We start from the raw sequence: 14,159 nt of genomic DNA on the forward strand, positions 1-14,159 counted from the left end.
TCTCTGTCTGACTGCTGGGCGTCTCTGTCTGTCTGTCTGACTGTCTCACTGACTGTCTGACTGTCTTACTGTCTCACTGACTGTCTGACTGACTGTCTCACTGTCTGTCTCTCTGTCTGTCTCTCTGTCTGTCTGTCTGGCTCACTGTCTCTCTGTCTGTATGTCTGACTGTCTGTCTGACTGTCTCTCTGTCTGTCTGTTTGTCTGTCTGACTGTCTGTCTGTCTGTCTGACTGTCTGACTGACTGTCTGTCTGTCTGACTGTCTCACTGTCTGTCTGTCTGACTGACTGTCTGTCTGTCTGACTGTCTCACTCACTGACTGTCTGACTGTCTCTCTGTCTGTCTGACTGTCTGGCTGACTGTCTCGCTGTCTGGCTGTCTGACTGTCTGACTGACTATCTTTCTGACTGTTTGACTGACTCACCGGCTGTCTGACTGTCTCCCTGTCTGTCTGAATGACTGTCTGGCTGACTGACTGTCTGACTGTCTCTCTGTCTGTCTGACTGTCTCACTGTATGTCTGTCTGACTGTCTGTCTGTCTGACTGTCTGACTGTCTGTCTCTCTGTCTGGCTGACTGTCTCTCTGTCTCTCTCTGTCTGTCTGTCTGACTGCTGGGCATCTCTGTGGACCAGTTGGGTCCTCAGCAGTGTCTCGCTCTCTGTGTCTCTCCCCGTGTCTCCCTGTGTCTCCCCGTGTCTCCCCGTGTCTCCAAGTGTCTCCAAGTGTCTCTCTGTGTCTCTGTCTCCACGTGTCTCCCAGTGTCTCCCAGTGTCTCTGTCTCCCAGTGTCCCCCAGTGTCTCCCTGTGTCTCCTAGTGTATCCCCGCCTCCCCTTGTCTCCCCGTGTCTCTGTCTCCCCCCCCCCTCCCCCCGTGTCTCCCTGTGTTTCTGTCTCCCTCTCACCCCCCCGTGTCTCTCTGTGTCTCCCTTTGTCTCTGTCCCCCCCCCCGTGTCTCCCGCCGTGTCCCCCCTTGTCTCTGTGTCTCCCGCCGTGTCTCCCCGTGTCTCTGTGTCTCCCGCCGTGTCTCCCCGTGTCTCCCCTTGTCTCCCCTTGTCTCCCACCCTCCCCCCGTGTCTCCCCGTGTCTCCCCGTGTCTCTGTCTCCCCCCCCCGTGTCTCCCCGTGTCTCTGTCCCCCCCCACCTGTGTCTCCCCCCCTCCCCCCGTGTCTCCCCGTGTCTCTGTCTCCCCGTGTCTCTCTGTGTCTCCCTTTGTCTCTGTCCCCCCCCCCGTGTCTCCCCGTGTCTCTGTGTCTCCCCGTGTCTCCGTGTCTCCCCCCGTGTCTCCCCGTGTCTCCCCGTGTCTCTGTCTCCCCGTGTCTCTCTGTGTCTCTGTCTCCCTGTGTCTCCCCGTGTCTCTGTCTCCCCGTGTCTCCCCGTGTCTCTGTGTCTCCCCGTGTCTCTCTGTGTCTCCCTTTGTCTCTGTCCCCCCCCCCCCCGTGTCTCCCCGTGTCTCTGTCCCTCCCCCCCCCTCCCCCCCCGTGTCTCCCGCCGTGTCTCCTCCTCGTGGCCATGTCCACGCTGCTGTTCGACGTTCGCCAGCGGAGTGTCGGACTGCACGACAGAGTTCGGACAAACTTCCTGGGTACGACACGCCGCACACTACACGTAGATAGTCACGTTGTGATTAGTGTACTCAGCCTGGTGGTGATGTAGCTAGTTACGTTGTCATTAGTGTACTCAGCCTGGTAGTGACGTAGCTAGTTACGTTGTGATTAGTGTACTCAGCCTGGTGGTGACGTAGCTAGTTACGTTGTCATTAGTGTACTCAGCCTGGGGGTCACGTAGCTAGTTACGTTGTGATTAGTGTACTCAGCCTGGTGGTGACGTAGCTAGTTACGTTGTGGTTAGTGTACTCAGCCTGGTGGTGACGTAGCTAGTTACGTTGTGGTTAGTGTAGTTAGCCTGGTGGTCACATAGCTAGTTACGTTGTGATTAGTGTACTCAGCCTGGGGGTCACGTAGCTCGTTACGTTGTCATTAGTGTACTCAGCCTGGTGGTGACGTAGCTAGTTGCGTTGTCATTAGTGTACTCAGCCTGGTGGTGACGTAGCTAGTTGCGTTGTGATTAGTGTACTCAGCCTGGTGGTGACGTAGCTAGTTACGTTGTGATTAGTGTAGTTAGCCTGGTGGTCACGCAGCTAGTTACGTTGTGATTAGTGTAGTCAGCCTGGTGGTGACGTAGCTAGTTACGTTGTGGTTAGTGTAGTTAGCCTGGTGGTCACGTAGCTAGTTACGTTGTGATTATCATAGTTAGCCTGGTGGTCACGTAGCTAGTTACGTTGTGGTTAGTGTAGTTAGCCTGGTGGTCACGTAGCTAGTTACGTTGTGATTAGTGTACTCAGCCTGGTGGTGACGTAGCTAGTTACGTTGTGGTTAATGTAGTTAGCCTGGTGGTCACGTAGCTAGTCACGTTGTCATTAGTGTACTCAGCCTGGTGGTCACGTAGCTAGTCGCGTTGTGATTAGTGTACTCAGCCTGGTGGTGACGTAGCTAGTTACGTTGTGGTTAGTGTAGTTAGCCTGGTGGTCACGTAGCTAGTTACGTTGTGATTAGTGTACTCAGCCTGGTGGTGACGTAGCTAGTTACGTTGTGATTAGTGTACTCAGCCTGGTGGTGACGTAGCTAGTTACGTTGTGATTAGTGTGCTCAGCCTGGTGGTGACGTAGCTAGTTACGTTGTGATTAGTGTACTCAGCCTGGTGGTGACGTAGCTAGTTACGTTGTGGTTAGTGTAGTTAGCCTGGTGGTCACATAGCTAGTTACGTTGTGATTAGTGTACTCAGCCTGGTGGTGACGTAGCTAGTTACGTTGTGGTTAGTGTAGTTAGCCTGGTAGTCATGTAGCTAGTTACGTTGTGATTAGTGTAGTTAGCCTGGTGGTGACGTAGCTAGTTATGTTGTGATTAGTGTAGTTAGCCTGGTGGTGACGTAGCTAGTTGCGTTGTTATTAGTGTAGTTAGCCTGGTGGTCACGTAGCTAGTTACGTTGTGATTAGTGTACTCAGCCTGGTGGTGACGTAGCTAGTTGCGTTGTGATTAGTGTACTCAGCCTGGTGGTCATGTAGCTAGTTACGTTGTGATTAGCGTAGTTAGCCTGGTGGTCATGTAGCTAGTTACGTTGTGATTAGTGTAGTTAGCCTGGTGGTCACGTAGCTAGTTACGTTGTGATTAGTGTAGTTAGCCTGGTGGTGACGTAGCTAGTTACGTTGTGATTAGTGTACTCAGCCTGGGGGTCACGTAGCTCGTTACGTTGTCATTAGTGTACTCAGCCTGGGGGTCACGCAGCTAGTTACGTTGTCATTAGTGTACTCAGACTGGTGGTGACGTAGCTAGTTGCGTTGTGATTAGTGTACTCAGCCTGGTGGTCACGTAGCTAGTTACGTTGTGATTAGTGTAGTTAGCCTGGTGGTCACGTAGCTAGTTACGTTGTGATTAGTGTACTCAGCCTGGTGGTGACGTAGCTAGTTACGTTGTGGTTAGTGTAGTTAGCCTGGTGGTCACGTAGCTAGTCACGTTGTGATTAGTGTACTCAGCCTGGTAGTCACGTAGCTAGTTACGTTGTGATTAGTGTAGTTAGCCTGATGGTGACGTAGCTAGTTATGTTGTGATTAGTGTAGTTCGCCTGGTGGTCACGTAGCTAGTTACGTTGTGATTAGTGTAGTTAGCCTGGTGGTCACGTAGCTAGTTACGGTGTGATTAGTGTAGTTAGCCTGGTTGTCACGTAGCTAGTTACATTGTGATTAGTGTAGTTAGCCTGGTGGTGACGTAGCTAGTTACGTTGTGATTAGTGTACTCAGCTTGGGGGTCACGTAGCTCGTTACGTTGTCATTAGTGTACTCAGCCTGGGGGTCACGTAGCTAGTTACGTTGTCATTAGTGTACTCAGCCTGGTGGTGACGTAGCTAGTTACGTTGTGATTAGTTTAGTTAGCCTGGTGGTCACGTAGCTAGTCACATTGTGATTAGTGTACTCAGCCTGGTGGTGACGTAGATAGTTACGTTGTGGTTAGTGTAGTTAGCCTGGTGGTCACGTAGCTAGTTACGTTGTGATTAGTGTAGTTAGCCTGGTGGTGACGTAGCTAGTTGCGTTGTGATTAGTGTAGTTAGCCTGGTGGTCACGTAGCTAGTTACGTTGTGATTAGTGTACTCAGCCTGGTGGTGACGTAGCTAGTTGCGTTGTGATTAGTGTACTCAGCCTGGTGGTCATGTAGCTAGTTACGTTGTGATTAGCGTAGTTAGCCTGGTGGTCATGTAGCTAGTTACGTTGTGATTAGTGTAGTTAGCCTGGTGGTCACGTAGCTAGTTACGTTGTGATTAGTGTAGTTAGCCTGGTGGTGACGTAGCTAGTTACGTTGTGATTAGTGTACTCAGCCTGGGGGTCACGTAGCTCGTTACGTTGTCATTAGTGTACTCAGCCTGGGGGTCACGTAGCTAGTTACGTTGTCATTAGTGTACTCAGCCTGGTGGTGACGTAGCTAGTTGCGTTGTGATTAGTATAGTTAGCCTGGTGGTCACGTAGCTAGTTACGTTGTGATTAGTGTACTCAGCCTGATGGTGACGTAGCTAGTTACTTTGTGGTTAGTATAGTTAGCCTGGTGGTCACGTAGCTAGTCACGTTGTGATTAGTGTACTCAGCCTGGTAGTCACGTAGCTAGTTACGTTGTGATTAGTGTAGTTAGCCTGGTGGTGACGTAGCTAGTTACGTTGTGATTAGTGTAGTCAGCCTGGTGGTCACGTAGCTAGTTAAGTTGTGATTAGTGTAGTTAGCCTGGTGGTTACGTAGCTAGTTACGTTGTGAATAGCGTAGTTAGCCTGGTGGATACGTAGCTAGTTATGTTGTGATTAGTGTAGTTAGCCTGGTGGTCACATAGCTAGTTATGTTGTGATTAGTGTAGTTAGACTGGTGGTCACGTAGCTAGTTACGTTGTGATTAGTGTAGTTAGCCTGGTGGTGACGTAGCTAGTTACGTTGTGATTAGTGTAGTCAGCCTGGTGGTCACGTAGCTAGTTAAGTTGTGATTAGTGTAGTTAGCCTGGTGGTTACGTAGCTAGTTACGTTGTGAATAGCGTAGTTAGCCTGGTGGATACGTAGCTAGTTATGTTGTGATTAGTGTAGTTAGCCTGGTGGTCACATAGCTAGTTATGTTGTGATTAGTGTAGTTAGACTGGTGGTCACGTAGCTAGTTACGTTGTGATTAGTGTAGTTAGCCTGGTGGTGATGTAGCTAGTTACATTGTGATTAGTATAGTTAGCCTGGTGGTCAGGTAGCTAGTCACGTTGTGATTAGTGTAGTTAGCCTGGTGGTCACGTTGCTAGTTACGTTGTGATTAGTGTTGTTAGCCTGGTGGTCACGTAGCTAGTTATGTTGAGATTAGTGTAGTTAGCCTGGTGGTGACGTAGCTAGTTATGTTGTGATTAGTGCAGTTAGCCTGGTGGTCACGTAGCTAGTTACGTTGTGATTAGTGTAGTTCGCCTGGTCGTCACTTAGCTAGTCACGTTGTGATTAGTGTACTCAGCCTGGTGGTCACGTAGCTAGTTACGGTGTGATTAGTGTAGTTAGCCTGGTGGTCACGTAGCTAGTTATGTTGTGATTAGTGTAGTTAGCCTGGTGGTCACGTAGCTAGTTATGTTGTGATTAGTGTAGTTAGCCTGGTGGTCACGTAGCTAGGCACATTGTGATTACTGTAGTTAGCCTGGTGGTCACGTAGCTAGTTACGTTGTGATTAGTGTAGTTAGCCTGGTGGTCACGTAGCTAGTTACATTGTGATTAGTGTTGTCAGTCTGGTGGTCACGTAGCTAGTTACGTTGTGATTAGTGTAGTTAGCCTGGTGGTCACGTAGCTAGTTACGTTGTGATTAGTGTAGTTAGCCTGGTGGTCACTTAGCTAGTTACGTTGTGATTAGTATAGTTATCCTGCTGGTCACGTGGCTAGTCACGTTGTGATTAGTGTAGTTAGCCTGGTGGTCACGTAGCTATTTACGTTGTGATTAGTGTAGTTAGCCTGGTGGTGATCTAGCTAGTTACGTTGTGGTTAGTATAGTTAGCCTGGTGGTCACGTAGCTAGTCACGTTGTGATTATTGTAGTTAGCCTGGTGGTCACGTGTGCTAGTTACGTTGTGATTAGTGTAGTCAGCCTGGTGGTCACATAGCTAGTTACGTTGTGATTAGTGTAGTTAGCCTAGTGGTCACGTAGCTAGTCCCGTTGTGATTAGTGTAGTTAGCCTGCTGGTCACGTGGCTAGTCACGTTGTGATTAGTGTAGTCAGCCTGGTGGTCACGTAGCTAGTCACGTTGTGATTAGTGTAGTTAGCCTGGTGGTCACGTAGCTAGTTACGTTCTGATTAGTGTAGTCAGCCTGGTGGTGACATAGCTAGTTACGTTGTGATTAGTGTAGTTAGCCTGGTTGTCATGTAGCAAGTTACTTTGTGATTAGTGTAGTTAGCCTGGTGGTCACGTAGCTAGTTACGTTGTGATTAGTTTAGTCAGCTTGGTGGTCATGTAGCTAGTTACGTTGTGATTAGTGTAGTTAGCCTGGTGGTGACGTAGCTAATTACGTTGTGATTAGTGTAGTTAGACTGGTGGTCACGTAGCTAGTTACGTTGTGATTAGTGTAGTTAGCCTGGTGGTCACGTAGCTAGTTACGTTGTGATTAGTATAGTTAGCCTGGTGGTCACGTAGCTTGTCACGTTGTGATTAGTGTAGTTAGCCTGGTGGTCACGTAGCTAGTTACGTTGTGATTAGTGTCGTCAGCCTGGTGATCACGTAGCTAGTTACGTTGTGATTAGTGTAGTCAGCCTGGTGGTCAGGTAGCTAGTCACGTTGTGATGAGTGTAGTTAGCCTGGTGGTCATGTTGCTAGTTACGTTGTGATTAGTGTATTTAGCCTGGTGGTCCCGTAGCTAGTTACGTTGTGATTAGTGTAGTTAGCCTGGTGGTCTTGTAGCTAGTCACGTGATTAGTGTAGTTAGCCTGGTGGTGATGTAGCTAGTTACGCTGTGATTAGCATAGTTAGCCTGGTGGTCATGTAGCTAGTTACGTTGTGATTAGTGTAGTTAGCCTGGTGGTGATGTAGCTAGTTACATTGTGATTAGTATAGTTAGCCTGGTGGTCACGTAGCTAGTCACGTTGTGATTAGTGTAGTTAGCCTGGTGGTCACGTAGCTAGTTACGTTGTGATTAGTTTAGTCAGCCTGGTGGTCACGTAGATAGTTAAGTTGTGATTAGTGTACTCAGCCTGGTGGTCATGTAGCTAGTTACGTTGTGATTAGCGTAGTTAGCCTGGTGGTCATGTAGCTAGTTACGTTGTGATTAGTGTAGTTAGCCTGGTGGTCACGTAGCTAGTTACGTTGTGATTAGTGTAGTTAGCCTGGTGGTGACGTAGCTAGTTACGTTGTGATTAGTGTACTCAGCCTGGGGGTCACGTAGCTCGTTACGTTGTCATTAGTGTACTCAGCCTGGGGGTCACGCAGCTAGTTACGTTGTCATTAGTGTACTCAGACTGGTGGTGACGTAGCTAGTTGCGTTGTGATTAGTGTACTCAGCCTGGTGGTCACGTAGCTAGTTACGTTGTGATTAGTGTAGTTAGCCTGGTGGTCACGTAGCTAGTTACGTTGTGATTAGTGTACTCAGCCTGGTGGTGACGTAGCTAGTTACGTTGTGGTTAGTGTAGTTAGCCTGGTGGTCACGTAGCTAGTCACGTTGTGATTAGTGTACTCAGCCTGGTAGTCACGTAGCTAGTTACGTTGTGATTAGTGTAGTTAGCCTGATGGTGACGTAGCTAGTTATGTTGTGATTAGTGTAGTTCGCCTGGTGGTCACGTAGCTAGTTACGTTGTGATTAGTGTAGTTAGCCTGGTGGTCACGTAGCTAGTTACGGTGTGATTAGTGTAGTTAGCCTGGTTGTCACGTAGCTAGTTACATTGTGATTAGTGTAGTTAGCCTGGTGGTGACGTAGCTAGTTACGTTGTGATTAGTGTACTCAGCTTGGGGGTCACGTAGCTCGTTACGTTGTCATTAGTGTACTCAGCCTGGGGGTCACGTAGCTAGTTACGTTGTCATTAGTGTACTCAGCCTGGTGGTGACGTAGCTAGTTACGTTGTGATTAGTTTAGTTAGCCTGGTGGTGACGTAGCTAGTTACGTTGTCATTAGTGTACTCAGCCTGGTGGTCACGTAGCTAGTTACGTTGTCATTAGTGTAGTTAGCCTGGTGGTCACGTAGCTAGTTACGTTGTGATTAGTGTAGTTAGCCTGGTGGTGACGTAGCTAGTTACGTTGTGATTAGTATAGTTAGCCTGGTGGTGATGTAGCTAGTTACGTTGTGATTAGTGTAGTTAGCCTGGTGGTCACGTAGCAAGTTACGTTGTGATTAGTGTACTCAGCCTGGTGGTGACGTAGATAGTTACGTTGTGGTTAGTGTAGTTAGCCTGGTGGTCACGTAGCTAGTCACATTGTGATTAGTGTACTCAGCCTGGTGGTGACGTAGATAGTTACGTTGTGGTTAGTGTAGTTAGCCTGGTGGTCACGTAGCTAGTTACGTTGTGATTAGTGTAGTTAGCCTGGTGGTGACGTAGCTAGTTGCGTTGTGATTAGTGTAGTTAGCCTGGTGGTCACGTAGCTAGTTACGTTGTGATTAGTGTACTCAGCCTGGTGGTGACGTAGCTAGTTGCGTTGTGATTAGTGTACTCAGCCTGGTGGTCATGTAGCTAGTTACGTTGTGATTAGCGTAGTTAGCCTGGTGGTCATGTAGCTAGTTACGTTGTGATTAGTGTAGTTAGCCTGGTGGTCACGTAGCTAGTTACGTTGTGATTAGTGTAGTTAGCCTGGTGGTGACGTAGCTAGTTACGTTGTGATTAGTGTACTCAGCCTGGGGGTCACGTAGCTCGTTACGTTGTCATTAGTGTACTCAGCCTGGGGGTCACGTAGCTAGTTACGTTGTCATTAGTGTACTCAGCCTGGTGGTGACGTAGCTAGTTGCGTTGTGATTAGTGTACTCAGCCTGGTGGTCACGTAGCTAGTTACGTTGTGATTAGTATAGTTAGCCTGGTGGTCACGTAGCTAGTTACGTTGTGATTAGTGTACTCAGCCTGATGGTGACGTAGCTAGTTACTTTGTGGTTAGTATAGTTAGCCTGGTGGTCACGTAGCTAGTCACGTTGTGATTAGTGTACTCAGCCTGGTAGTCACGTAGCTAGTTACGTTGTGATTAGTGTAGTTAGCCTGGTGGTGACGTAGCTAGTTACGTTGTGATTAGTGTAGTCAGCCTGGTGGTCACGTAGCTAGTTAAGTTGTGATTAGTGTAGTTAGCCTGGTGGTTACGTAGCTAGTTACGTTGTGAATAGCGTAGTTAGCCTGGTGGATACGTAGCTAGTTATGTTGTGATTAGTGTAGTTAGCCTGGTGGTCACATAGCTAGTTATGTTGTGATTAGTGTAGTTAGACTGGTGGTCACGTAGCTAGTTACGTTGTGATTAGTGTAGTTAGCCTGGTGGTGACGTAGCTAGTTACGTTGTGATTAGTGTAGTCAGCCTGGTGGTCACGTAGCTAGTTAAGTTGTGATTAGTGTAGTTAGCCTGGTGGTTACGTAGCTAGTTACGTTGTGAATAGCGTAGTTAGCCTGCTGGATACGTAGCTAGTTATGTTGTGATTAGTGTAGTTAGCCTGGTGGTCACATAGCTAGTTATGTTGTGATTAGTGTAGTTAGACTGGTGGTCACGTAGCTAGTTACGTTGTGATTAGTGTAGTTAGCCTGGTGGTGATGTAGCTAGTTACATTGTGATTAGTATAGTTAGCCTGGTGGTCAGGTAGCTAGTCACGTTGTGATTAGTGTAGTTAGCCTGGTGGTCACGTTGCTAGTTACGTTGTGATTAGTGTTGTTAGCCTGGTGGTCACGTAGCTAGTTATGTTGAGATTAGTGTAGTTAGCCTGGTGGTGACGTAGCTAGTTATGTTGTGATTAGTGCAGTTAGCCTGGTGGTCACGTAGCTAGTTACGTTGTGATTAGTGTAGTTCGCCTGGTCGTCACTTAGCTAGTCACGTTGTGATTAGTGTACTCAGCCTGGTGGTCACGTAGCTAGTTACGGTGTGATTAGTGTAGTTAGCCTGGTGGTCACGTAGCTAGTTATGTTGTGATTAGTGTAGTTAGCCTGGTGGTCACGTAGCTAGTTATGTTGTGATTAGTGTAGTTAGCCTGGTGGTCACGTAGCTAGGCACATTGTGATTACTGTAGTTAGCCTGGTGGTCACGTAGCTAGTTACGTTGTGATTAGTGTAGTTAGCCTGGTGGTCACGTAGCTAGTTACATTGTGATTAGTGTTGTCAGTCTGGTGGTCACGTAGCTAGTTACGTTGTGATTAGTGTAGTTAGCCTGGTGGTCACGTAGCTAGTTACGTTGTGATTAGTGTAGTTAGCCTGGTGGTCACTTAGCTAGTTACGTTGTGATTAGTATAGTTATCCTGCTGGTCACGTGGCTAGTCACGTTGTGATTAGTGTAGTTAGCCTGGTGGTCACGTAGCTATTTACGTTGTGATTAGTGTAGTTAGCCTGGTGGTGATCTAGCTAGTTACGTTGTGGTTAGTATAGTTAGCCTGGTGGTCACGTAGCTAGTCACGTTGTGATTATTGTAGTTAGCCTGGTGGTCACGTGTGCTAGTTACGTTGTGATTAGTGTAGTCAGCCTGGTGGTCACATAGCTAGTTACGTTGTGATTAGTGTAGTTAGCCTGGTGGTCACGTAGCTAGTCCCGTTGTGATTAGTGTAGTTAGCCTGCTGGTCACGTGGCTAGTCACGTTGTGATTAGTGTAGTCAGCCTGGTGGTCACGTAGCTAGTCACGTTGTGATTAGTGTAGTTAGCCTGGTGGTCACGTAGCTAGTTACGTTCTGATTAGTGTAGTCAGCCTGGTGGTGACATAGCTAGTTACGTTGTGATTAGTGTAGTTAGCCTGGTTGTCATGTAGCAAGTTACTTTGTGATTAGTGTAGTTAGCCTGGTGGTCATGTAGCTAGTTACGTTGTGATTAGTTTAGTCAGCCTGGTGGTCATGTAGCTAGTTACGTTGTGATTAGTGTAGTTAGCCTGGTGGTGACGTAGCTAATTACGTTGTGATTAGTGTAGTTAGACTGGTGGTCACGTAGCTAGTTACGTTGTGATTAGTGTAGTTAGCCTGGTGGTCACGTAGCTAGTTACGTTGTGATTAGTATAGTTAGCCTGGTGGTCACGTAGCTTGTCACGTTGTGATTAGTGTAGTTAGCCTGGTGGTCACGTAGCTAGTTACGTTGTGATTAGTGTCGTCAGCCTGGTGATCACGTAGCTAGTTACGTTGTGATTAGTGTAGTCAGCCTGGTGGTCAGGTAGCTAGTCACGTTGTGATGAGTGTAGTTAGCCTGGTGGTCATGTTGCTAGTTACGTTGTGATTAGTGTATTTAGCCTGGTGGTCCCGTAGCTAGTTACGTTGTGATTAGTGTAGTTAGCCTGGTGGTCTTGTAGCTAGTCACGTGATTAGTGTAGTTAGCCTGGTGGTGATGTAGCTAGTTACGCTGTGATTAGCATAGTTAGCCTGGTGGTCATGTAGCTAGTTACGTTGTGATTAGTGTAGTTAGCCTGGTGGTGATGTAGCTAGTTACATTGTGATTAGTATAGTTAGCCTGGTGGTCACGTAGCTAGTCACGTTGTGATTAGTGTAGTTAGCCTGGTGGTCACGTAGCTAGTTACGTTGTGATTAGTTTAGTCAGCCTGGTGGTCACGTAGATAGTTAAGTTGTGATTAGTGTAGTCAGCCTGGTGGTCAGGTAGCTAGTCACGTTGTGATTAGTGTAGTTAGCCTGGTGGTCACGTTGCTAGTTACGTTGTGATTAGTGTATTTAGCCTGGTGGTTACGTAGCTAGTTACGTTGTAATTAGTGTAGTTAGCCTGGTGATCATGTAGCTAGTCACGTGATTAGTGTAGTTAGCCTGGTGGTGACCTAGCTAGTTACATTGTGATTACCATAGTTAGCCTGGTGGTCACGTAGCTGGTTACGTTGTGATTAGCGTAGTTAGCCTGGTGGTGACGTAGCTAGTTACGTTGTGATTAGTGTAGTTAGCCTGGTGGTGACGTAGCTAGTTACGCTGTGATTATCATAGTTAGCCTGGTGGTCATGTAGCTAGTTACGTTGTGATTAGTGTAGTTAGCCTGGTGGTCACGTAGCTAGTTACGTTGTGATTAGTGTAGTTAGCCTGGTGGTCACGTAGCTAGTTACGTTGTGATTAGTGTAGTTAGCCTGGTGGTTACGTAGCTAGTTACGTTGTGATTAGCGTAGTTAGCCTGGTGGATACGTAGCTAGTTATGTTGTGATTAGTGTAGTTAGCCTGGTGGTCACATAGCTAGTTATGTTGTGATTAGTGTAGTTAGCCTGGTGGTCACGTAGCTAGTTACGTTGTGATTAGTGTAGTTAGCCTGGTGGTGATGTAGCTAGTTACATTGTGATTAGTATAGTTAGCCTGGTGGTCACGTAGCTAGTCACGTTGTGATTAGTGTAGTTAGCCTGGTGGTGATGTAGCTAGTTACATTGTGATTAGTATAGTTAGCCTGGTGGTCACGTAGCTAGTCACGTTGTGATTAGTGTAGTTAGCCTGGTGGTCACGTAGCTAGTTACGTTGTGATTAGTTTAGTCAGCCTGGTGGTCACGTAGATAGTTAAGTTGTGATTAGTGTAGTCAGCCTGGTGGTCAGGTAGCTAGTCACCTTGTGATTAGTGTAGTTAGCCTGGTGGTCACGTTGCTAGTTACGTTGTGATTAGTGTATTTAGCCTGGTGGTTACGTAGCTAGTTACGTTGTAATTAGTGTAGTTAGCCTGGTGATCATGTAGCTAGTCACGTGATTAGTGTAGTTAGCCTGGTGGTGACCTAGCTAGTTACATTGTGATTACCATAGTTAGCCTGGTGGTCACGTAGCTGGTTACGTTGTGATTAGCGTAGTTAGCCTGGTGGTGACGTAGCTAGTTACGTTGTGATTAGTGTAGTTAGCCTGGTGGTGACGTAGCTAGTTACGCTGTGATTATCATAGTTAGCCTGGTGGTCATGTAGCTATTTACGTTGTGATTAGTGTAGTTAGCCTGGTGGTCACGTAGCTAGTTACGTTGTGATTAGTGTAGTTAGCCTGGTGGTCACGTAGCTAGTTACGTTGTGATTAGTGTAGTTAGCCTGGTGGTTACGTAGCTAGTTACGTTGTGATTAGCGTAGTTAGCCTGGTGGATACGTAGCTAGTTATGTTGTGATTAGTGTAGTTAGCCTGGTGGTCACATAGCTAGTTATGTTGTGATTAGTGTAGTTAGCCTGGTGGTCACGTAGCTAGTTACGTTGTGATTAGTGTAGTTAGCCTGGTGGTGATGTAGCTAGTTACATTGTGATTAGTATAGTTAGCCTGGTGGTCACGTAGCTAGTCACGTTGTGATTAGTGTAGTTAGCCTGGTGGTCACGTAGCTAGTTACGTTGTGATTAGTGTAGTCAGCCTGGTGGTCACGTAGCTAGTTAAGTTGTGATTAGTGTAGTCATCCTGGTGGTCAGGTAGCTAGTCACGTTGTGATTAGTGTAGTTAGCCTGGTGGTCACGTTGCTAGTTACGTTGTGATTAGTGTTGTTAGCCTGGTGGTCACGTAGCTAGTTATGTTGTGATTAGTGTAGTTCGCCTGGTGGTCACGTAGCTAGTCACGTTGTGATTAGTGTACTCAGCCTGGTGGTCACGTAGCTAGTTACGGTGTGATTAGTGTAGTTAGCCTGGTGGTCACGTAGCTAGTTACGTTGTGATTAGTGTAGTTAGCCTGGTGGTCACGTAGCTAGTTACGTTGTGATTAGTGTAGTTAGCCTGGTGGTCACGTAGCTAGGCACATTGTGATTAGTGTAGTTAGCCTGGTGGTCACGTAGCTAGTTACGTTGTGATTAGTGTAGTTAGCCTGGTGGTCACGTAGCTAGTTACATTGTGATTAGTGTTGTCAGTCTGGTGGTCACGTAGCTAGTTACGTTGTGATTAGTGTAGTTAGCCTGGTGGTCACGTAGCTAGTTACGTTGTGATTAGTATAGTTAGCCTGCTGGTCACGTGGCTAGTCACGTTGTGATTAGTGTAGTTAGCCTGGTGGTCACGTAGCTATTTACTTTGTGATTAGTGTAGTTAGCCTGGTGGTGATCTAGCTAGTTACGTTGTGGTTA

At 47.2% G+C, this 14,159-nt stretch overlaps 1 protein-coding gene across 1 annotated transcript in view; it reads left to right on the forward strand.

Moving 5' to 3' along the window:
• The first annotated feature begins 478 nt into the window (after positions 1-478).
• DCAF6 (DDB1 and CUL4 associated factor 6) overlaps positions 479-14,159 on the forward strand; it is a 117,911-nt gene continuing 104,230 nt past the window's right edge. Inside the window, 1 exon segment of the mRNA XM_076055894.1 lies at positions 479-1,584. Coding sequence (XP_075912009.1) covers positions 1,512-1,584 — 73 coding nt within the window. The 5' untranslated portion in view covers positions 479-1,511.

Source organism: Petromyzon marinus, chromosome 73 (assembly GCF_048934315.1).
Source record: "Petromyzon marinus isolate PM22_M1 ecotype Great Lakes invasive population chromosome 73, UKy_Petmar_22M1.pri1.0, whole genome shotgun sequence".
NCBI classification, from domain to species: domain Eukaryota; kingdom Metazoa; phylum Chordata; class Hyperoartia; order Petromyzontiformes; family Petromyzontidae; genus Petromyzon; species Petromyzon marinus.